At 37.9% G+C, this 25,022-nt stretch overlaps 1 protein-coding gene across 1 annotated transcript in view; it reads right to left on the bottom strand.

Annotated features, from left to right (window-relative positions):
- The window catches only part of galnt18b (UDP-N-acetyl-alpha-D-galactosamine:polypeptide N-acetylgalactosaminyltransferase 18b), an 82,847-nt gene extending 59,059 nt beyond the window's left edge, over positions 1-23,788 (bottom strand). Inside the window, 1 exon segment of the mRNA XM_020938800.2 lies at positions 23,454-23,788. Coding sequence (XP_020794459.2) covers positions 23,454-23,691 — 238 coding nt within the window. The 5' untranslated portion in view covers positions 23,692-23,788.
- Between the last annotated feature and the right edge of the window lie 1,234 nt (positions 23,789-25,022).

Genomic DNA, 25,022 nt, shown 5'->3' with positions numbered 1-25,022 from the left:
TCAGTGTCACAGTAGTTGTGTCACTCAGGTATGAGTGGATGTCTGGTTAAGTTTGAGACATTTCTTCTCATCATCTACGCACCCATTTAACGCATACAGATAAGATATATCCCCCTCACTAATGTTCAATTAGCATCATAACTTCTTTTATCACACGGTGATAAACTGTTTTAGTGCGTTGATAACATCCCTAGCAAACTCTGCACCTTCAGGTTCTAATCGCACATTAACCGCACAGACAGCGGCGCTTTCTGCTCTTAGGCTCTGTGTATTTGCTGTGTTACCAAGTCATAGACCGTATATATGAATGGACAATGTGAATCCATCCATGTATTAGCTGCATTGCTGTATAAGCCACAGGGTTCAAAGTGTGAGAAAAAAGTAGAGATTTATAGTCCGGAAATTACGGTAACCGAATAATCAGCTATAGAAGTCACTTATTCAACGCCCTACAGCTTAAATCTTAGAATATTACAACAAAAATATTGAAAATCTTTCCAATTTTGCTATGAAAAAGTACCCACAATTAATACTGATCTGAATACATCAAAATATATTGTTACAGATTTCATATATTGTTCCAGTCGATACAGTAATTATTGTGATAGGCCTACACTATAAACATTGCAATTAGATGTATCAAACTTCAGCTTTCATGAAATGTACTCTCCTCCTTGTATCTGACACGTCAAAACCATGTTAACCTAGTCAATACGTTTAACAGACACGTGGTGCCCTGCTGCTGTTGGGCAACTAACCCTGGCCATCAACAAAAAGAACATCAACATCTCTCTCTCTCTGCCTTTCTTTTCCTCAGTCAGTACCTCTGTCTCTGCACTCTAATGTCCAATCTATGGCAAAGACAGAGCAAAAACACTCAAGTAAGAAAGTTAAAAGTGAGAAAAGTGAGACAAATGCTGGTGTTTCAGCTGCTGTAGACTGACAAAAAAATAGACCATCCCTAGAGGTAACCCACGATCCATATCTGAAATCTGCAAGTCCACTAGACAGCTCAAGACAACCGAATCAATCAGTACGTCTCCATTTGAGGTCGGCAGACGCGCACTGACCTGTGAATGACGCTGTAAAATAAGAGCTGCATGCCAGAGCAACAGTGGTCCTGCTGTCAGTCCCATAATGCAACAGTGATGTCCACTTTCTTTTCTTTCCATCCTTGTTTACATAGGGCTGCATTATAATAGAGTCCAAGTTTATTCCTATAATAAGCTAATTCAAAATGTTAACTACAAATGCACATGGCCTTTCATCAGTTACAATAAATAATCCTTTTGTAAAGCTAGATTGTATCCAAATGTAAATATACAATACAGTAACAGAAGCCTTTGTTTAACATCCATGGCTAATTTCTGATCCATTCCAACTAAACCCAAACCTTCTCAAGACCAGATTTATTCTTGGAGGTTTGATGTGGTTTCCACAGATTGACCAATGTGAGTTTTTTAAGCAAATATGCATGACTGATTTGATACATTTTCTCCAAAGTATGATTTGTAATTGCAACAAATATATCTACAAACTAAAAGAACTGTTCAGTCACATTTTGTTGTACCCTCTTCACAGTTAACTGACTGAAAGTACAAATATTGGCTCTATATCTAGTAGTTTCCATTTCCTTTTTGATTTTGACTTGTAAATCTGCTTCCACAGTATTACACTGAACCGTTCTACCTTACACGAATTCAATTACAGGTGGTTTTATAGCACACAAATACCTAGAAAAACAGGCATTCTGACTGGGAACGGGGTTGCCTTTTCACAGATCTGACCTGTAACTTGGAAGGGTTGATCTCCATGAAGATTAAAAGGTTTAACACCATATTTTGAAACAGGAATAACATCTCCATGGCCATACTGAAAGATGTGCAAAAATAGTGTTTTGTTTATGTTTTCCAATAAATAAGTTATTGCAGATAAAATGATCATTATTAATAATTTTCGAGTATACTCTTTGATGACTACAGGTGTCTCCAGTGTAGCTTGTGTCCTTGTTTTGTATTTGCCCTTTCTTTATTGGGGAGATCTTTTAATGAGTCCACAGAGGTTTCTTCATCTCACCCGAGGTTTTTTATTTTCACATCCTTTTATCACATCGGCACAGGGATAAACAGTGCTCTGAAAATGTGTGGAAATTGCACATTTTGTAGTTTAGTTTTACAGGTTACAAAACTGCCTCTGGGACACTAAAAGAAAGCTCTACAATGTTTTTTGTAGGTCTTTTAACAGTTTTTATTCTTGTATGTTCTCTACGACACTTCACACATCAATAACTGAGATGGTGCAGTAACTGGGAGAAAGCATTGGCGAGCATTGATGGTGATGACGCACATAGCCCACTGTAACCCTCTATGATTGGTAACACTTAAAAGCACCGGGCAGAACAAACAGAAAGAGCTGTATTTAGCTTTAACATGAGCTTTTCTCAGTTTAAATGTGCCCATCCCTATAAGAGTGTTGCTGAGCAGACTAAAGTTGTTTGCTCCAGAGAAATAATGCTGAAGTCATATCTTGAGTTTTACACTTTAAAGCTGCACTGTGTAACTTTTCTAGTGGAGGTGCTAGTCTCCATGGGGATGTTTTTGTTTTATCTGGAATGTCCTGGTATGGCATAGAGACCCGTATAGGTTAGTCAACATATTGGGCTGATATTTGGTCTTTTTAGTGCACTGTTTCCCAAAGATTGGGTCGCGAACCTCTGGTGGGTCACAAGAGATTTTTTGGGGGGTCACCTGATATGCGTGTTGCGCTCTCCTCCTGCATCCCGGACTGGAACGCGCTACAAAAACACAGACAGCCTCACCTCTCTCATTAGAAATGTTTTGTATAATTTCTAATCTTTTTGTAATCATTTTATTAACTATTTTGTTCCAATATTGCTGGTTCAATTGAATATTGGAAAAAAAAATAGGCAACTTATGGCTACCTTTTATTGCTGGTTTAATTGCTGTTTTTCATTGATTAAAACTTGAGTAATACAAAGTTCAAAGAGACACGATCACTCAGTCAACAATAAAATATCCTCATGTTTAGTAATGTTCAAATCCACCTTTATTTTGTGATGTACAAATAATGTCCATTAATTTAGGTTGTGAAGATTTGTGACTTTTAAAATATGGGTCCCTTGAAAAAAAGTTTGGGAAACACTGTTTTACCATATCGGCTATCGGCCTTAAATCTCCAAAAGTGGCCGATATTTTGTCAGCCTAAAAATACCCATAGAGCTTTATTTGAATACTTACTGTGAAGAGATACAGTAACTGCAAACTGGCCATCGGTTGCTCTGGATTCTCTGATATCAGCATCGGCCAAGAAACATCAGTCGATTTCTCGGCATAAACGTATCCATCTTGCATTTACTTAATAACATGTCTGTGAGTGGGCTCGCCTCTGCACAAATCTGTATGTAACTTGACCCTGTGGTGTCACCTGCTGTCTCCATAGAGATAAATAAGTGTAATGCCATCTCCATGGAGAGAAGGAGGTGACGGACCCTCCACCAGAAAAGTTGCACAGTGCACCTTTAAAGGCCTTTACTTCTCCCTTGAACAAGCTCTTGGAGAATGCTAAGACTCCAGCTAGCAACACACCGCACTTAAAGGCTGTCTTCTATGAACTATATTCACTATTTCTCAATGAGATAATCTTGGATGTGCTCTTCAAATGCACCTTACCCTCAAGCTGTGATCCACCAAACCACTTAGTGCGCCTCAGATGAGTAAACATCAACTGCAACAAAGCACCTGCTCTCCAGCCTTTTGACCTACTCAGTGTTTTCTCTTTTTAAATGAGGTCTTTTTCAGAGAGAGTGAAAGCCAATGGATATTTTGATGTTTCTTTTTCCTTGTTTAAATCATACAAGCTTTATAGAATTGCTGCAGATGCCTCATTAATGGCCTGCATCTCTCCTTTTGGCCCAGACTATAAAGAGGGAGGTGGCACTGTAGCCAGCTGCTTCTGAGGAGTCAGACCACCTCAGGCTGTTTTTGCTCCGAGTCAATTTGAGGATTTTATGGAACCAAGGTTAATGACATTTCACTGGAAAAAGTGGTTTCCCATCAAACTTGTTTTGAGGTTGAGGAGGCAGTCAGTTTATACATAAATTTGAGCACTTATGCAGTTATTGAAGACGACCATTCCTTCATGGTTAAGACTGATATGGACACGATTTCTGCACAATTGTACCTGCTAATAATAATTGCTAAGAGACTATCCTGCCTCACATGACACTGTTCTGGGTTTAACTCCTGCACACTGTTGGGCTTTTCAGTTTCTCACCATGTCTGTGTGGGGTTTCTCCAGGCGCTATTATTATCATTTAATATATTATAATTCTTATTATTTAAATTTGGATGTAAAAGTTAAAGGTGTCAACATAATTTCTTCATTCCTTATTTTCTGAGATGATGCCTTATGGTATGAAAAGCATAAGTTGCAAAAAAGTATACACTGAATAAAGGGGAATTATGCTTATCTGTGCTTTTATGCATTTATAATTATTCCAAAAGTCTGCATAAAAGTGAGAGTTATCAGTGCTGAGCAGATGTCCTGGTGCAGCACATATAGTAGGGGTCTGGCACTCGGGTGAGGGAGGAGGAGGGACAGTGATGGCAGCCTGTGGCCTCTGTACAAAGCAGCGCCAGAGGCCCTGTCACATTTCATGTTCTGTCAGCAGATCCCAAAGCTTTATATGAAAGAGAAGATATCGTAACTCAAGTCTCAGACGGAACTTCTGAGCTGAGACTAAAGAGGGGAGTTTAGGTGAATAGTTTATGTTTTATATATACTGTAGGTTCATAAGAGGAAAAACTTTCTGTTGTCAAGTCTGATTGCTGTTTATCCAGGCGCCACCAGAAAAGTCAATAAAAAGTTACTGTTCTTTCTTCCATGACAGACAAATGCATAGCTGTCAATACTCACAGTCGTACTGCTTTGTGGTTTTGGCAATGCAGAATAACAACCACACCTATCGGGGCAGCTCTGGCTACACAATTTGTACTGAATTATTACTGTAGGAAATTTGATAAGCTGGATTTTTATGCACTATATGGGACCTATGCTTAATTACAGTAAACCAAATATAATTCAGATCAATAAAAAAGGATGCTTCCTCCCTGCTACTGTACCATACAGCATACAAACTATAAAAAGTTCCACCAACTGTTCTCCACACTCCACCTCCTCATGAGACTTCCTTGTGCAAACACACTTTGAAGTGTGAGCTTCATTTTATACAACATACATTATCACTGAAATTTCACATTATATGGAAGTCTGGTTAACACATGCTTTTCTATTTATACTCTGAACATTTGCATTTGGAGCCATTTTTGAATATTTGATGGTGTGCGGTTGTGTAGAGAATCAGACAGTCAGGGGATGCACTGCTTCAGGCACCGACCGCTGCACATTGTGACTGGATTCAGCAGTGCGCGCTCACTATAAATCATTTAATAAAGGCGGAGTGAAGAATTAGACCAGGGCTGTGTGGAGATTGCAGAGGGCTTAATATTTGGATGTGTGATAAAGGTGATGTTTAAAGTGGAAAAGGTCATTTTTTTGTGTTGACAGATAAAAATCAATGAACAAATGTGAGTGAAGAGAGGCAAAACATTAAACAACCAGACCTTCTCGCTCAACTGACTGCAAACGGGAAGGTGAAAGATTTTAGGAATCTTTTTTTGTAAAGGCCTACAACAAAATGCCATTTTAATACTGAATCTCATGTTGGCCAAGAATGTTCAACATAAATGTGTTTTTACCAGCTTATGTTTTCCCTCTTTTTTTCATTCAAATAGTTTGAAAGAGGTGAAGTGAGAAGAGGCTGCAAGTTGCAAGCTGGTCCATCATTATTCCAGCAAATGCCCTTTAAACATTTTACTTATTTATTTATTTGATTGGGACAGAGCATGTTAATGAACAAACATGACAGCATGAATGTAAACACACCGGATTGTAGCCTAAGGCTAATTTCCATCCGTTGTCCCAAGGGCAAGGGTCACAGGGGGCCAGACACTAAAATATTGCACACTCCACTCATTATATAGTCCCATTCATTGCACAGTTCCCATTATTGCACAGTTCCCATTCATTGCACATAGAAAAACAATTAAAATCACAGTGCAGTTATACATGTGTACATGTTTGATTTGGCCATAACCAAGTTTTTGTTTGAGCTTTAAAAGAGCTGTATGTAGGGCATTCTTTCAGGTTCAGTGGAAGACTGTTCCACAGATTTCCACCTTATACAGATAAAACATTCTGACCAAAGGTGGTCCGTCTCTGGGGTAGGACCAAGTCACCCCTGGTGGTGGCTCGTGTGGTTCTTATTGAAATGTCTTTACATTTAATGTAATTATTTAATGGTGGTGGTGCCAAGGAGTGTAGAACCTTATAAATTAGACAAGTCCTTTTGAGTTTGACCATGTTGCTAAAATCCAGAAGCCTGTGCTTTTTCAGTATGTGACAGTGGTGGTGGGAAATGGGTTTTTTGTCAAGTATTTTTAGACCTCTTTTATAGAGGTTTTCAATGGTTTTAAGTGTTGTGGGGCAGGCAAGAGACCAAGTAGTTAAGCAGTAATCGATGTGAGAGATAATCATTGAATAGAAATAAGTTTTTGCAGCATTCATGTTTAAGTTATTCCTGATATGACGGAAGTTCTGAATGTTAAATTGGATAACCTAGGATACTTTTTAACATGACTTTTGAAAGATAGTGTTGAATCTAGAATTACTCCAAGGTATTTAAATTCTGAGACCAGATCAAGTTCAACTCCATTAAGAAAAACGTTTGATTGCTTCAAATCGGTGTGACGTTTTGAGAAGTACATACAGACAGTTTTTTTGGTGTTTAACAGAAGGCACGAATCCTTGAGCCAGCTATGCACAGACGATAAGGCAACTGTGAGGTCCTCAGCAACTTCCTGACATAACATAATACATAACATAACATAGTATGCTGTGTTGTGTACACCCCAAAAGAAACATAATGCAGTAATCAGGAGATATACTTTTAATGAGCTCAGTAATCATTATATTATGGCTAATATCTGCATACTTTTTTCATGCTCTGATTTATGTTGTTGTAGACTTGTAAACATTTTGAGATTATACTTTTTTTACTTACTGGATTACTTTTGTAACCATGAATAATTATGCTATTAAACTGTAACTTTTTATTTTAGTTACTCTTCAACAAACAAGCCTATTAAAAAGTCACACAGTGTATTTTTGTAACAACATGTAAGGAATGTAGGCGAGGGATGATTTAAAACAGAATCCATATCTCTTCATGTACAGTGCAATGCGATGCTGGTTCACATCTATACTTAAAAATGGTCTATAAAAATGTGGATCAATGCACTTTAATAATGAACAGTGAGATTTAAAAAGGTGTTTAACTGTTCAATGCGGATATTATGCACATCACATATGTCTAATAGTTTATATTAATAATATATGAATATAAAAAAACTGTTAAAAGCAGTCAATTATCCATATTTTCACTCTCAAATGTTCTTGCACTGCAGTGTACTGCATTAGATACAGTCATTTGTGAGCTGAGCTCAGTCGTGTGCGGACACTTTAAGGTCTCTGTTTTCATTGTTGTTACTGCTTTTGTGGTGGATTCTTTTGCGCAAATCAAGGGTCTCTATTGACCAATCAGGGTAAGATACCATTTCTGTTTTTAGAGCACATTTTCAAACAAAATATGCTGACTAGTAAAGTGAGGTATTTAACACAATCGTCTTTTCAACATCACCCTCATATAAAGTCAGCATAAGTATCACTCTTTTTGCATTTTTTAGAAAAAAAGTTGACCAGTGAACACTAAAGTGTGTTTGCTTGCTGGTGTCGCTCAGATTGCGATGGTCCAGCACCTCTTAAGACAGAAGCAGGAGGGCCTGCTGTTCTCTGCACTCATAAATGACCACATGACCAGGGCAGCGCAGGAGTGCGCCAAGAGGTTCTTCCATGTCTAGCTGTGGGACTTTGAACTGTTGGAAAAGAGGAAGAGGAAGCCAGACCTCCTCTTCTAAATGTTTCACCATGAATAACTGGAGGAGCATGTAGAGTCCTTCTGCCTCAACCTGCTGGAAGCCATCACTGACCTCACTGTGGAAGAGATCTGTGCGCTCTTCCCTCGTGAAACTGAGGAGCATGAAGACCCCAGCACAGCCCTGGACTCTGTTGTTCCTGCTCTTCCTCCTCCTGAGGACATCATTCAAGAAGCCTCAGAGGAATCAACAAAGGAACCCAAAGCAGATGTGCTTACCCTCAATGTGACTTCAGACTTCCTCACAGAGACTGTCCTCCTTGAGGTAACCTCCACTGTAGTCCTGTGTGACCTACAGCCTGTGGAGCTCACTCATTCTGCTCCTGCGAAGCCCCCTGCTCTTCAGGAGACCCCGGGACCTGAGGAGAATCCCAACAGTAGAGGAGCTCATGCTCCAATAGCTCCCTATCCCTATACATTAAATAGCTTGTGCAATATTTTGGTGTGATGCATCATCATGTTATCTTCAAAACACGTTGTTGTGGTGTTAAACTATTTCTTCTCCCGCCTTTTCTCCTAGACTATAATTGATACATAATTGCAGTTTACCATTTCAGTGTACCATTAGCTTTCCATCTGTGAAGCAACTAAACATGAATGTTCATTTAGGGTTTAATCTGAACTTGTTATTAAATGCTGTTTGAATAATAAGTATTGTGTGATGCTGATTCACAGCAGTTCACCCAAGCTCAGGTCCTCCAACTATGTGGAACAGGAGGTTGTCCATGAACTTAACAACACAGAATTACCTTAAAAACCTCTTTAGCCCCTACCCTGGGCAAACTAATCATCAAATCAGGGTTTTAAAATAGTCCTTCATATGGCCATTACTTTATTAATGAAAAAACAAGGGTTAGTGTCCATAATAATAATTATGGATACTGATTTTCCACCCTTTATTCGCCTTTCTTAAAAGTCAAATCTAGAAAGACAAGACTTAGTCAAATTGTTCTCCATCACAAATACGCTCTCTGTAATTTGATTTTTTAAAATGAATTTTTCAAAATAAAACTTTTAGAGGGTGCTAGAGAACCTTTTTTTATTAGATAGATGCTTGTTTTGCATCATTGTGTCCAGCTCACAAATCTGCACACATGCTTTATTGGGTTCATTCCAATCAAAAGTTTACACATGCTTAAAAACAATGAATATTACTCATTAACCAGACAAATCTGACTCTGGCCCTAGATGTGTGCACATCAGCTAATATCATATATAAACCATGTATTGTGTTTGCCCGCTCCAGGCCTGTCTGGCTATGAGCTAGAAGGGTGAGTGATTTAAGTGCCAGCAAATAAAATACTTTTACTACCTCTTCATTTCATGCGTATGATTTTAGGTTTTCACCATAGTGATTTACATCTCAACTGGACCATAAAACACCTCAATATTAAAAGAGGCAGGTCTCGCAGAAAAGACCAAAGCACATGGATCAGCGCCCTGGTAATGGAAAATGACCATAGAGTCTATCACTCTGGGTTTGAAAATATTGCTACAGAAACAGCATGGCACACTTGCATATCCAAGTAATAGCTATATGTGTGTTGTTTATCAAGGTGAACTACAATTTATGCATAAATGAGTGCACACACAATATGTATTGTATGCACATTCGACTTCTCTGTGGAGACCTTGGTCAAGAAATCCATTCAAACTATTTGGTAAAAGCATTGCTGAGGTTTTTGTACAAATTGTCCATGGAACTAGTTTTGTTCCAACAAAAAACATACTGACAAAAGCTGTTTGTGTTTAGAGCAGATTTAATATTGGAGCTGGAGCGCGAGAGACATAGGGGTGATTTCAGAGTGTATTTTTCACTGCAAGACAAATGCAGAATATGTAAGATCTGGTCAGGAGAACAAACCTGACAAGAATCTAACAAGTGTCTGTAGCCCTTTACACACATGCACACTCACACATACAGAGGGATCTACAGTCTCTGACAATGTGGGCACAACTACTGTTTTCTTTTTCAGGGTGCATTATTTGGTTCTAAGTTGAGTCTATTTTAATCCTAATGTAGGCTTCCAGTCCACTTTATTTCTATATAGCACATTTTACAAACAAGGGGCATTTAAAAAATGGCTGCACACAGTGAAATAAATTCAACAATTTCACACAATAAAAATATAATTAAACAGCAGAATAATAAAATATACAAATAGCTGCATAAATATACAATATTTAAATAAAGTTATCTTTGAGTAGTTAGCCACTGCGCTGTTGAGTCTTGAGAGTAAAAAAGATTTAAAAAAATAACAAGTCATGCATGAGGATGAATATTCCTGTGTCTCTGTTGACTATTTCCTGCATGATTTCAAAAGCCTCTTTGATTGAATGTTTGCACCAGATAATCAGATTTTTTTTGTCAATGAGGTTATCCTTGGGTCTTTCTTTTACTACAAAATATAATTCTGTATTTATTAAAGCATTATTTCTTAACAATATTTTCACGCCTGCTCAAAACATATGCACCAAATGCGTGCATGCAAGAGAAGGGAATAGATTGTGACTAAATTCAAGGCTGTGCTGTGAAAAATGGAGCGTTAAACAAAAGGAGCACATTTTGTACATTATTAATGTGGCTGTTCACAGCAGGAATCAAGAGGATTTAAGAACAGTGTCCCTTAAGTGCCATTTTCTCTGGCCCTGAGCAGCTCGGCCTCTCTGTCACAGCTGTGAGGTTCATAATGTATTACACAGAGGCGGCAGAAGAACAAGTAAAAAAGGATAAGGTTCATAAAAAGAAGAGTAGAGTCGATCAGAGACATAACAGCAGCTAAGGTAGAGACAATGTGAGACAATTATGAACATTGAATTAGCAGGAGACAATTTATAATCCATGAATGATTATCGCATAAAGTAAATTAACTATGTGAGGATCAGTTACATCAGCCATGGGTAAAACAAATTTGTTTTGTCCTACAGGTATTTTAATGTAATAAAAGTGTTGTGCATTATCCCTGCCAAAGCTATAGTATATTTTTCACTGCAAGCAAAATTTTTTCAAAAAGGTCTTGGAGCAAACTTACTTCTAGACACTGTGAAGCTGGTCCTTTTGGTGTAAAATTAAAATCACGATCAATGAGTGAAGGCCTTTTCCAAATTAAAGCGCTACATGGTCCAGACTGCAGGCGACGGGATAAAGCTAGCAGACTGCATAATTATAATGAACCGCACGAGGACCACAGTAACACACACGAACTCTGAGGATACTTTCATATGCGCTGCAAGAGCGACGTGTACTACAGCTCTGAGGCCTTTGAAACAGAGCCTGAACCACCGCACTGCCAGATCTCAATTATAGTTTGCTTTGATGAATTCGGATTCAGGGGGACAGTAATTCACCTCTGCTTGTCTGGTTTCACCCAGTAATCCGTCTCAGCCTTCCCAAATGATAAACCACAATCAGACAGATGATGAAGGCAAAGCAGGTGAGATTAAAATACATTCCCATTTGGACAAGTCACATAAGAGGGTAACTAAGGTGAATTTATTTCAGATGAAGGGGGAATGGACAGCCCTCACCTTGTAAACCTGCAGGATCCTTATTTTTAAAATTCAGTCACATACAAACTTCATGAAATTTACAAGACTGGGTATAGGGACACCGACCATGCAGAGGAGAGAGTGGCTCAAGGAAACAAATCCACCATACCGGGAACTGAATAAAAGTCCCTGCTTGATAAAAATAATAAAATGAATACAATACACAAATTTAGGCTTAAAAGTACAATGTCTTAGTTCAGAGACAAATGCCAGTCTTTCTATTTCCATGATCTTCTACATGACTACAACTTAATAATTATAAGGATCAAATTGAGGTGTTTTAATGATCAAACTGAAAATCCAGCACACTTACTTAGCTAATGGAATTTCTCTGCAAACAACGAAATACTGGTAATAAAAATGTCAAATCTTGTATTTTAGACATCTATAAACATGTTCTGAAACATTTTGTAATTTTTCAGTTCATATCTCTGTCTTTATAGTATTCAAATCAACAAGAGTGACTTAAAAATCTTTGTCGATTAATTAGTAATTATCTAAATGATTCAAGTATTCTGAACTCCTTTCAAGTTTTATGACAATACCACCACCACAACAACAACAACAAAGTCACCAAATCAAATACAAAACATTCTTGGCAGTAGTAAAATACAGAAGAGAAAAACTGACATGGAACAGTTGAAAAATCAGTGTTTTGTAGTTTTAAACCCAGGGCAGTGAAAACACTTTGTGCATAATGGTCTGGGTGTGTCCGAGGCGCACATCCTTCTCTTAGTGCCATTAATTATAAATAAGACAGAGCACAGACAAATGAGACAACAGAAAAGGTGCTGACAAATTGTACAGTGGCACAGGCAGCACATTGTCTGCATGGAACTGTTAAGTGGATAGTAAGTGTTTGAATGGTCCGGTTTGGACAATAGACAGACTATATATAATTCAGTTATGAACAAAAAGTGCCTGTTAATGGGGAATGGTGAGTTTGAGATGAGATGTTCACGGTGCACTGTAATGCTCTTAGAAGGCTTTGTACAGAAATCTCGAAGTACAAAATAAAAGAAGCTTACATAATCATGGAATAATTAAAGGTGCACTTTGTACATTTTCTCAAGTGTTCATCACTCGCTTGTCATCATGGAGATGTTATACTGCAAACAGCTTGACCTGAAATGTTCCACAGTACAGGATTAAATGTATGTACTGTATTTACAAGGAGACAAGCAGGTTATAGGCCAAGTTACAAGTTGGATTTGTGAGGAAGCGAGCCTACTCACAGTAAAGTCCCTCACATACACATTTTTTTTCAGTTTTCAACGATTTTTAAACATGCAACAAACAGTGAATACCACAGACACAAAGAGAATCATATGAGATTACCTTTTTACTTTAAAACAACATCTCAAACTGTATCAATGGCGCTGTTTTGTGGACTGGGTGTCATTATTTGCAGAGAACACATCCCATTGGATAATATGGATGAGAATGCTGCAGTTTAAATTTACAACTTTACTAGAGGTAAGTAATCAAATCACCTAATTATTTTTGCCATTTCCTGAGTTTCTGTATCTTGTGCTGATGCTCTGTTTTATTGATTGGAAAATTGGCACTGGTGTTTTGTGGTTATGATATGACAGAGCAACTCATATCAGAGAAGAGAAAAGCGGCAGATTAAACATCACATATGAAGATCCAAAGTCATGTCACGCCTCCCTGAACTCAGGGAGAAGCAAATTGAGGCCTAAATCAGGAAAGTATCCTGTAGTGTGTGGTGGGCTTAAGAATGCGGGCTTTTCAATGTATTTTTCAATCATTAAAAACTAAATGTAAGATAAGTATAATGCCATACAGTGGAATATTAGCAATGACATCTCCATGGGGTCAAGTAAGAAGCAGGCCCATCACCAGACAAATTCAGTACAAATAACTAGTTTTTGATATGCAGTATTTACTAATTACCAGGATCCAAAACACTAGTGCATTTGCCGATCTTTGCTCCCCGTGCTGTAACCACCGATCAGCTCAATGAATATTTAGTGATAAATCCCATATGAACACTGCTCACTGATCAGATAAAATGTCATGACTAAGTTACTTTCAGGTGGATAGGTGAAGTAGTCATTCAGCAAATCATCATTTCTTTCCTATGTTCAATTTTCTAGGTTGAAGTGCCATGGAAACACCAAAATGTTCAAGTGTAAGAGGAGTTTGTGATGGCCAGACTGGAGAGGGAGATCCTAAAACCTGCAGTTCTCCTCTGCAGTGATCAGTATCTATCAACAGAGCTTCTGGGGCTATGTTTAACCAACAGACACATTACTCTAGCTCTTATGGAAAAATGTGTATAGGTCTTATGGGGAACAACAAGGCATTTGAAACTATTCCCTAATAGCTGCTTCAATTAGAAACTGGGATATAAATATATTGAGAGCAAATAGGATCTATTTAGTTTAGCTGAAAGCCAGAGTCATTTTGGGGAGAGAACCGCTTACAAAACTAAACAAGAGGGGCTTTAGGGATCGGCAAAGCAAACAACAGAGAAATGAAGACTCCAACTGATTTCTGCAGCGCAACTTTTACAATGAGACAAACTTTTCCACTGTGTCTGTGACAAACTGAAGAGGCTCTCACTGAGGACTCACACCTGTGTCTTCCAGTTGGCACCACTCACAGAATACATGCACAGAACTTTTTCTATTTAACAGACACTTCAAAATGCATTCGAATAACTTTTTTTTTTCTGACAGGCATTACAGATGTGTTAAGACTTGCAATGTATGTTTTAAAAATCAGAATTCAGTTCACAGGAGCATAAACAACAGAAGGCACAATGAAAGATGAAAAGACAATTCACATGTTTTTCAGTTTTTCTGTGAGGTAGTTCTATAAAAACACAAGGTAAATCTTAACTGCAGAGAGACAGGCACCCTATGTTGAGATGTTTTCCCAATCTTGCAACAACACAGAAGTAGTTTAAAGCTCAAAGGTGCATTGTGTAACTCTTCTGTTAGATGGTCCACCACCTGCTTTTCTTCATAGTGTGCTTTACGGTATGGTTAAACCTTCCTATCATCATGGACATCAAACCAGGCCAAGCTGCTGGTCAGCTCTGCAGAGAGACCACCCCACTCGCAGTCAGAATGCCTGTTTTTCTTGTTATTTTGGGGTGATAAAACCACCTGTAATTCAATAAATGTAAGGTAGATCTGTTTAATGTTGTGGAGCAATCCAGGCAGAGCAATGACACATCCATAGAAACAAGAAGGTGACAGACCCCAAACTGAAAAGGTACATGTGCCCCTTTAAGTATATATAAAAATATATATATTAAGTGAATCAGTGTATTCAGGAATGTAAATTGTATGAAAGCAGTGACAAGCTTTTAAGTTCCCTTTCTTTTTAGTATAGTTTGCTTTAGTTTTCACAGGCACTCCTTAGTACTCGAGCCAAAAAACATATTTCTTTCCTGCCTCTTTGTCGCCAAATCTTCTTTCTTCTCTAATCCTACAAATTACCACCAGTAGAAAGCAAAACACGTCATCGATTGATCTACATATTATGAATTGTCGAGGGACGATCTTCAACAATTATAGGCTTTTTGCTAATTTATTCTCTTCGTGCTGATTCTGCCCTCTAGAGTCAGAATAATTAATTGTTTTCATTACTAAACATTCTCCAGTGCATTTATAGGCTTGTATTTCAATAAGTTCTTGATTTATCAGACTTACCACTCAGAATGTCCCCTGCTTTGTATCTGCTCCATGGGCTGCAAATGCTGACAGATGAATCAGACTTGTAATAAATCCAATAGTGTTTATAAAGAGCACATTGGCATTCATTTCATTTTTATGTTGTAAAGAATGCAAAGCTCCTTTAGTTAATTCATGTTCTATCAGAGGCCATGCTCCCTTATCTGATATATTTTCTTATCTTTGCACATGAAATTATACATAAACCTTAAAGGGACCGTACTATGATATTTTCTGATCTATGTTTTAATGTTATTTCCTCATCACAATTATACCTGGAGCTGTGTTTTGTTTCATTCACATGTTTAACACACAAAGTCTCTATATTTAGGTTGAGTTCTTCTCTCAAACAGGAAACACTTGTTTTGTGATGTTTTGTGATGTCATGTGGCAATGCACCAAGCTCTCCCCTCTATTTTAAACTCCATACACTTTCTCTATAATTATTTGGATAAATTCAGCCCTGGAATTGCCAGTGTCTACTGAATTAAAGGTTGGCTTAATAACATCACAAGGTGGAACAGAGCATTTTGAGCTTTGGCGATGTAGACAGATTCAAACATGTGTGAATGAAACAAAACACAACTTTGGGCTTGTTTTTGAGGAGGTAACAACATTATAACAACATAATAAATAAATAATTAATTAACATAATTTCTTTAATTCTGCGTAAAATAGGACCTTTAAAGTACCAAGGCAGACCTGGTTGTCAAATTAGAGTTTAATTCTGTTGGAAGGAAAGCAAGAAATAGCAGAAAAAACACAGGTTAACAAATGACATTGAAGCACAAACTGTAGGCTGTCAGTGCCAAAGGATTAAAGCAGTTGTTTGTTGTAGGAGCTAACTCAGATGTTTTAGATCTTCTGGTTCCTTTGAATTTTTGTTTTGCATAATTGTTGTAACAGGCTTTGAAATTATGTTGAGTTTTTTATACATTAAAACTCTGAATTTATATACATTTGAAAACATTCTTCATCATTTAAAGAGGGGGTATTGGTGTATTAGCTGCTAACATATAACATATTTAGATCACCATGTTACCTTTTACTGCTATATTCACCGAAAACAACATATTAACATGTTTTATAACTTTCACTTTTGTTTTTGACACTTTGAGTCACCCCTTACTTTGCTCCATGCATTAAGTCACTCCCCCTTCAGAATTTCATCACAACACAATCAGCATGCATCCTGCTAATGAAACTGCTGCACATCTCATCAGGTTTGTCATGTTGATGTGTGTCATGCTTTTGTATATTTACGGAGAATTGTTGTAAGGGAGAATGAGCGACATAGGCTTGTGAGCTGTGCATTACACAGAATCTTACAGCTAACCGTGAGGGGGGCTTGAATAGGGCCTGCAAGAGATTGCTAAAATACTCAAAAGTGAAAGAGGGAACAATGTTATAACATAGTAGTGCACTAAAAAAAAGATTTTGCTTAATACTGTCTCTTTAAAGCTACCCTCTGTAATTTGACTGTCTGAACTGCCCCTGTTATATTCTCACATAACACCACTAGATGCTATCTACTCTGCTGCAGTCTGATAGTGTGCCAGCTTTGGCCCTACAGAAGAAGAGAGGAGAGCAGAGAGCACAGGTGAGCCTGAACAAAGGCCAGGTGAGGGGAGCAGGGAGGGGGGAACAGGTTTCACAGCTGTCATCCACTGGTACAATAAACTTACAGATGGCTGCTTCACTGAGGCTGCAGTAAATCCTCTGCTTCATTGGGTATTATGTGTAAATGTGCATTTTAATTAGCTCCAGACTCCAAATTGTCAGACTATATTCAGGGTGAATTTTAATGTATATGATTAATTGTATACATCAACAGCAAATATGTTGTATATAAAATGCAATGTAATACATATCGCTACATTAAAGATGTACAATGTAACTTTTCTGGTAAAGGGTCCATCACCTAAGTGTCTCCATGGGGGTGGTATGCTTTGCCCAGAAAGTTTCACAATACAGATATAGATCTGTGAAGAGGCGAGTCCACTTACAATAAGAATGCAGGTAATTCTGACCAATGAAAACAGATGTCATTAAATCAACTATATCAGTGTTACATTTAAGGCAAAGCAGTAACATTTCCATCAAGGATCATCCTGAATAGGCTATATGTTTTTATTAGTCTATCAAGATGTCAGCATGGTCCTTTGTCCAGTTAAGTTTAAAGTTTTGTAAGAAAAGGAGTCCAGATGTTAGAAGAGTTGTAGTGTTAGTGTCTTCAAGCTACAAGTGTGTATGCTCCTTTCCTGACTATGTAATAATGCTTAGTTTAGCAGCATGCAGTCACTGACCCACTCGTTTGGACTTGCCCTGTTATTTGAGATGCAGCAGGCGCCTTGTGTTCTCCCAGACTCCCAGACCACATGATCTTCACCTGCCCGCACACCTGCTTCTACGGCTCTGCACTTTAATACTCTCATCATTTACTCAGCCATTACCCCTCTTTTAAAACATGAAGTAGTAGTCCTTGTCTGTCATGTAGGCATCCAAAAAAGTAGTTTTCAGTCACTGGGCCAAAAGCATTTCTCCATACCTGCTGAGGTAATGAGCACACACAGCTGCCAAATGAAACAATTGCAGAAGCATTTACAGAGGACAATTAAAATGTCCATGAACATTTGCAATAGACCAGCGTTTCTCAAATGTTCAACACAGGTACCACCTCAGAAATAATTGGTCGTACTTGACTAAAGTGAAGCTAAAACAACCTAGGAACAAGCTAAAACGACAACATTCTTAATATATAACAATAATGCAGTGCAGCTACCTTTTTTTAAAGGGCCCATATTATGTTATTTTCTGATCTACCATATGTTATAATGTTGTTTTTACTCATCAAAAACAGACCTGGAGTTTTGTTTTGTTTCACTCACAGGTTTATCACACAAACACAAAACATTAGAGTTCTTCTCTGAAACTGAAAACACTCTGTTCTCTGCCCTAGAGTTGGCAAAAAAGGTGGAACAGAGCATTTTGAGCTTTGGAGATGTAGACAGATTAATAACTCAAATATGTGTGAATCAAACAAATTACACCTCCAGGTATGTTTTTTTTTTTTTTTTTTTTTTTTTTTTTTGATGTAACAACATTATAACATGGCTTAAAGCTCACAAGAGTCAATTTTGCGTAATACAGGGCCTTTAATAGAGAAGTCAACAGTCAGTAAAGGCATGTGGTTTGGAGTCTGAAGCAAAACAATTCATAATTTTGTTTTGTTTTTGTACTGATTAATTGTTTGTTTTTTTTTATGTTCAGGAAATTAGCATTTTAAATTCAACAAAATAAATTAAAATTATTTGATTGATTTGAAAAAATAAAGTGATAAATATTTTTGTCACATTACTCAGCCTGACAAAACAACATCAAAATTCATCAGATTATTGAAAAATAGGTGTCACATTGTTGACAGTTGGAACACACAAGCCTGCAAATACGCACAAGCACAGATGCGTAACATTCTTTCTCTCTGAGCTTTCTATGTTGCGTTGGTTATCATGCAGGGAAATTACAGAAGATAAAGAGTTGACTGTATCTGTCCTCTGAGCATCACCAGAAATGCTGATTTACTGAAGCTGTTGAATCGACTTGACAAGTGGATTTGCTTGCAGCCATCTTGGGAACTGTCACAACCATTTACAGCCAAATCAGCAATTTGTTAATGACTAGCTTTGTGAGGCCTTATGGTCCGCTCAATCAGGCAACACAGCAATCCCATAATACTCACTGTCAGAGGTCAATGAGAAGGGATTACTGCTGATCACAATGCTCAGATGTGATGTTGTAAGCTTTAAAACCACATGCTTGGGCCATTATACACTGCTTTAAAAGGGTTCTCATATGACTCTTGTGTCTACACTGTAATGCCATATTTTGTTCATTTTTGTCTCTTTTTTAGATTGATGTTTAGCAAAGAAATCTCTCACACTGCACTAACCTTAAAGGCCAATAGTGACCACCTGACTTTTACAGGGGAAGACTACCAATGTAATCCATTATCCTTCTGCTGCGGTAGAGAAAGCAACAACTCCCAAAAGGCTTTTCCAATAGTCAACAATAGTGGTTTGGTGTGGCTGTGATGCTATGATTAAAGTCATTATCTAGGAACTGTTTCCACTTTGTATCCCACCTGATCACATTATTGTCCTAGAGAAGACACTTGAGAAAGACAGGCCTGATTAAAAGAAGCCACAAATTCAATCACAAATCAAAACAGCTTGTGCAAATATTCAGATTCAATTCAGTTTTCTATGTGTTTCTATCATAATCACCGTTGCTCTTTGTTATGAAGAATATATTTTTATATTGTATTTGAGCTACTTCGTCCAAGTAATTTCCCTTGCAGATCAATAAAGCTTGTCTACAAATAAAATTGTGTAACAAGCTCCATTCTGTGTTTGCACAAAGCAGCACTAGAATGAACACATCTTATGCACCACTATCATCCCCAATCAAAATATAATTCAATATTCTTTTTTATATAAAATGCTGATCAAGACCAGTCCCAAATTCATAGATTGAAAAGCCATCTTACCCCTTATATGTTTTTCACAATACACACTACTTTCACAGTTTTATGCTCAGACTTTTGGAAACTTGACACCCATACTTGAAAAGAGGAGTACTGTACGTTTGTGGGCGAGTGTGAACCTGCTCTGTCCAATGCTTTCACTGAATCCTCATGGGCTCACTGTCAGTACTTAGTCCGGTTCAGCCAGCTCCCACTGTGTTGCCATGTTGATTGTCCTGGTAACAGACCACTTAACTCCACATCACATAGTAACAGTGTCCAGTGTATTTCTGTCTCATCTCCTCCATTACAGACAGTGCAGATCTGCCTTGATATGTGGGAGCTTAGTTTGACCTCATGTGGTCTTATCCTGTATAGATATGAGGCTTTAAGAGTGCTTGACTATGAGTATAATGTAGGAAGCATAATACTGAAACAAGAGCACTCATCATGACAGTGACTTTGCCTGCAGCTCAGTGTCTGTTGATGCCTCTGGCCACTTAGAGGCAGTAAATGGACTTCTCTATTGTACGAAAACGCATTTGCACGAGTATATTTAGACAATATCAATGATTTTATGCAATGTTATCTTACCGTGGGGGATAAGAAACTGGATGTTTTGATATATTTTGTGAAATGAAAAGTATATAACAATTTCATACATCACAAATTTTGCCATCTCATGTCAAGCAGAGCGGCCAGCACAGATATTGAAGCAGACAGTGCCATTCTGGATCCATCAAATGGCTTTTATATATATATATATATTTTTTTTTTTTTCACAAATTAATATACCAAGAAGCAAGAGTTGTTAAAGGCCCAATGTTGTGCTATTTTCTGATCTATGTTATAATGTTGTTTCCTTATCAGAAACATACCCAGAGTTTTGTTTCATTCACCCATGTTTAACACACAACCGCTGCATATTTAGGCTGAGCTCTTCTCTCACACTAAAAACATTCTGTTCCACCTAGTGATGTCATGTGGTCCACTGTGTTTTTAAACTCCATATACCTTCATTAGAAGACTGGCATAGATGATTTACACCCTGGAATTGCCAATGTCTACAGAACTAAAGGTAAAAGGAATCTGTTAACTTGAAAACTACAATTTCATGACATCACAAAGTGGAACAAAGTGTTTTAAGCTTTAGAAATGCGGATAGACCAATAATGCAGGGTTACACAAACATGAATGAATGAAACAAAACACAACTCCGAGTATGTTTTTGATGAGGTAACAGCATAATAACATGGCTCAAAGATCACAAGAGTCAGTTTGGTATAATTTAGGACTTTCAATCTCAGGACTGAAAGCTCAAAATCTACATTTGCTTACATTAGCAACTACACCCATCCAGTGGTTTTGCCATGTGTCTAACAAAAATTATAATTTCCCATTTTACAAAAAAGTTAATTTAAAATATAATTGTTTATGTTTTTTAACAGAATAGCTAATACAAATGATGCTATATTGTTTTTCTATATCGTCTGATTATATTCCTTGCTGCAGAATCATGAAGCGAAACCACAAAAGCACTCTGAAGCTGTCACAAAGGATGTTTCATGTGCCACGGTTCATTGGATAATAAATAAATGTAAATACTGTTTATATGATTCTGATCTGCCATAGGACCTAATGCAATTTGACATACTGGATGTAAATACACTACGTGCCCCCAGTCCAGCTATACTCCAATGCCATAAATTATCCGCACTGATTGAGCTGTCTGCTGTGATACATTTTCAATATTAAGATCCAGTGAGTGATCTCCCTCTTTTTTAGTTTTATGCATCCCTGTTTGCTGAGTTTGGCAGCTCAACCTTCTATAGGTCTATAATATTTAATGGAGATGTAGTGGGCAAGTAAAATCACTACTGTTAATATGGAGAATTTTATACACCAGACTGCGTCAATGTCACAAATAAAATGACAAAGTTCAACATTTTCATTACATTACAACAATTTCAGATATTTCTTAGGAAAATACAATATTAGCAAAAAAAAGAAGAAAAAAAAAACATGCTCTTGCCCTGTTGTTGTTGTTAGTACTGAAAATCAGAATGTATTGAAAAGAGATTCAATACTAAAACTGGAACTGAAACCTGATACTTATTTGAGCTGGTATCGCTACTAAAAAAGTCACATCCACAGGACAGAAATAGACCTTTCCTGAATTGCCTTAGAATGATCTTGAGTTGTATCAGATCCAGAAAACATACACCAGACTAGTTAACGGCCATGGCCCACTATGGAACATACCTGGATGACTGCGGGATTACACAGATATAAGACCATACAATAATATAAAATGTATTATTTAAATGTTAAATGACATTTTGACTATGTTGTTTTTTTTTTTCATTGTGATATCAGAATCAATACTATCGATTCTACTCCTTAGTACTGAAATCGAGTTTGAAATTTCAGTATTCGTGACAACTCTAGGATAACCTCCACTCTTTTTTAAACCAAGAGCAAGAGCTGTCAACAATGTAACCCACATTGTCAAACTGTCGTCATCATCATCATCATAAAAGTTTAAAGCAAAAAAACTAAACATAAAACCAACATGCTCACACTGGACATATCGTTGATAACGTTGATTTGTGAACCCAAGAATGGAAAATATCCGTAGTCTCTGATGTGGGACTGCGTGTTCCCTACAGGCAGAGGCACCTGGACGATGCTCCGCCCCTTACGGAGAAGGTATTAGGTGCCAAAGTGAAATGGAGACTTCCCTCCAGGAGGAATGTTTACCCAGGCTTAGCGCACAGCCCACTGCTTCAGACAGCCTGTGTATAGCTCCCTGTGTGCGCTTCATTTCTGCACCAGCGCTGTGCCATTTCAAACCAGGACCAGCCCAAAATGACCCCCGACTCCCTCCTCTCCCTCCCTCCTCTGTCCTCAGAGTAATGACGAGAATAGCTCCTTTAGAAACACACAGTGGAAGCAAATTAACTGAGTGTGATCAAGCATAAAAGAAACTGAATGCTAGAAGTTATGTGAGGGTTCAAATAGAATTTGGGAGAGAGAAAATTCCAAGCATTCTTACAAAGCAAGTGACAGATTTTTTTTTCAAATACAATTTTTCAGATTAATTAACTTAGCCTCAAGATACAAGTCCTGCAGGCACATAATTTTGTTATGACACTTTTATTCAGATATTGATTAAGATATTAAAAAAAGGTTTTAGTTGTTGGAAAGTGCACAATAAGGTGCAATTATATCTCAGAATATGAGGAAATGACTGCTTTTATGGACGCCACAAAAGGAGTAGACCAAAAGAGTAATGTCATCTTTATCTCCCTGGAGCAGAAATGTTAGATGATACGAGTCTGACCTCTTCCTTGTGTGAAGACTAAGCATGGTCTGCGTTTAATCGTTCAATCATTCAGACTGTCTTTTCAGTAGAGGAGTAAAATTACCCCCTTTTAAAGATTAATTAGCATTTTATCAATGGTATAAAGAAAGATGAACAAATGAACAAGAGAAACAGTGCACAAAGTGAAGCATGGTTGAACATTTTCCAGCGCAGGCTACACAACATGCAATGCTCATTTAAGCGACATGGATATATTATCAATTCATGTGTGGTTTATACCTTGAATATGCTGGTTCACCACGTTCTCCAGCCGGTCCAGTCTTTCAATAATCCGAAGCGTGTCTCCTCGTTTGTCCCCCTCAAACTTTCTATCCGGCAAAGGCATGGGCACTTTGATGTAAATGTTAGCAATGTAATTAGTAACCCATCCGACATACAGCAAGCAAACGATGTTGGTCATGCCACTCAGGATCACGCAAGTGGACACCAAAGTTTTGGTTCTCCTGGTGCAAGCCATGCCAATATCCCTCCATGCAGGCTGCAGTATCCCGCTTTTAAACCCGAGGAGACGGCGAGAGAAGCGCGTAAAGCGAGCCCCGGATCTGGCTGCAAGTTATCTCCTCACAAAGATGAAACGATGCAAGGCTAAACTTTAAAAGCGCATTTGGAAAGAAAAATGTAGCTTCATCTTTGTCCATCTACAGGTGAAGAGTCCGCGTGTAGCTCCATAGTGTAGTAGTGCACCTTAGATGAGTCCACTCGCGAATGAAGACGGAGAAACACGGGAGATAGAGAGCATCTAGAGCCAACCAATGGGAGAGGAGCGCGGACTGACTGACTGCACACCGCCGCTGCTCCGGGCGTCCCTGGCGCGCACAGGTTAGCCATCAAAAGTGGGACTTGACACATCACTTATCTGCGGCCAAACAAACAAACCATGCGTCTTTACCTCCGTTGCACAAGTAGGCGGTGACTCAAAACGCATATTTGCAAATTAGTCATAAGTTTGAAATGTTATCGTTAAACGTTTTTAAGTTTATCTTTTCTTTTCAGAGCCACGAGATTAAAATGTTTATGACTAAAGGGACGTAGGCACGGGCATAGGCTTTGATAAAAAACATCATTGCTCTGTACTTGCTCCTGTGACTAATTAGGCAATAACGGGGAAAAATGTAACAATCCATATAATGTTTGGATCTTTGGACAATAAGGGATATGGGTGGTCTGCACAAAATACATAATGTTTCAATCAGATTTTGTCAACATTTTCTGTTTGTTTTGACCGTGTTTTTTGCATCAAATCCTCCAGATGATTATTTGATAATAATAGCCTTTGTCAGCCAATCTGCCAGTCAGCACAAGCAGCTCAGCTCAGCGGGCTTCCGGAGACGCATAATGAATAAAATAATTTTTTCCTTTTTACAGGGATAATTTCACAAATGCAATAATATAATAATCATTTTACATGTGATCATTTATAGGTGGGGATGGAGAAAATAGGGCAGGTGGTTCCACTGAACGGCTTTGAACAAAGCAAAATGAATCCTGTTTGCAATGGCTCTCTATTTCTCCTTCAGATGGTTTGATTACATATCCTAACAAAGCCAAACCAAAATTGAGAATTGGCAAATTCTCTTTTTATTCAAGGCAGGCTCTTATGTAAATCAGTTATTTGTTTAGCTTATCAAAGATTGAGAGAGTTACCCCATATAACCTTAGTATATGAATGCTCTCTTTTTGTTGTAGTTGCTAACACTTAGGGCTATGATCAGTGCTGGACCATGCTACTCATTCATCTCCGCTAACACACCTGCCATGGCCACAGAAACTTATTTTCTTCTCATCTAA

The sequence above is a fragment of the Boleophthalmus pectinirostris genome, unplaced genomic scaffold (genome assembly GCF_026225935.1).
Source record: "Boleophthalmus pectinirostris isolate CB_2022bp ecotype Guang Dong unplaced genomic scaffold, ASM2622593v1 HiC_scaffold_19, whole genome shotgun sequence".
Classification (NCBI taxonomy): domain Eukaryota; kingdom Metazoa; phylum Chordata; class Actinopteri; order Gobiiformes; family Gobiidae; genus Boleophthalmus; species Boleophthalmus pectinirostris.
Note: the sequence above shows the minus strand (reverse complement) of the source record. Positions and strands in the feature narration are given on the sequence as shown.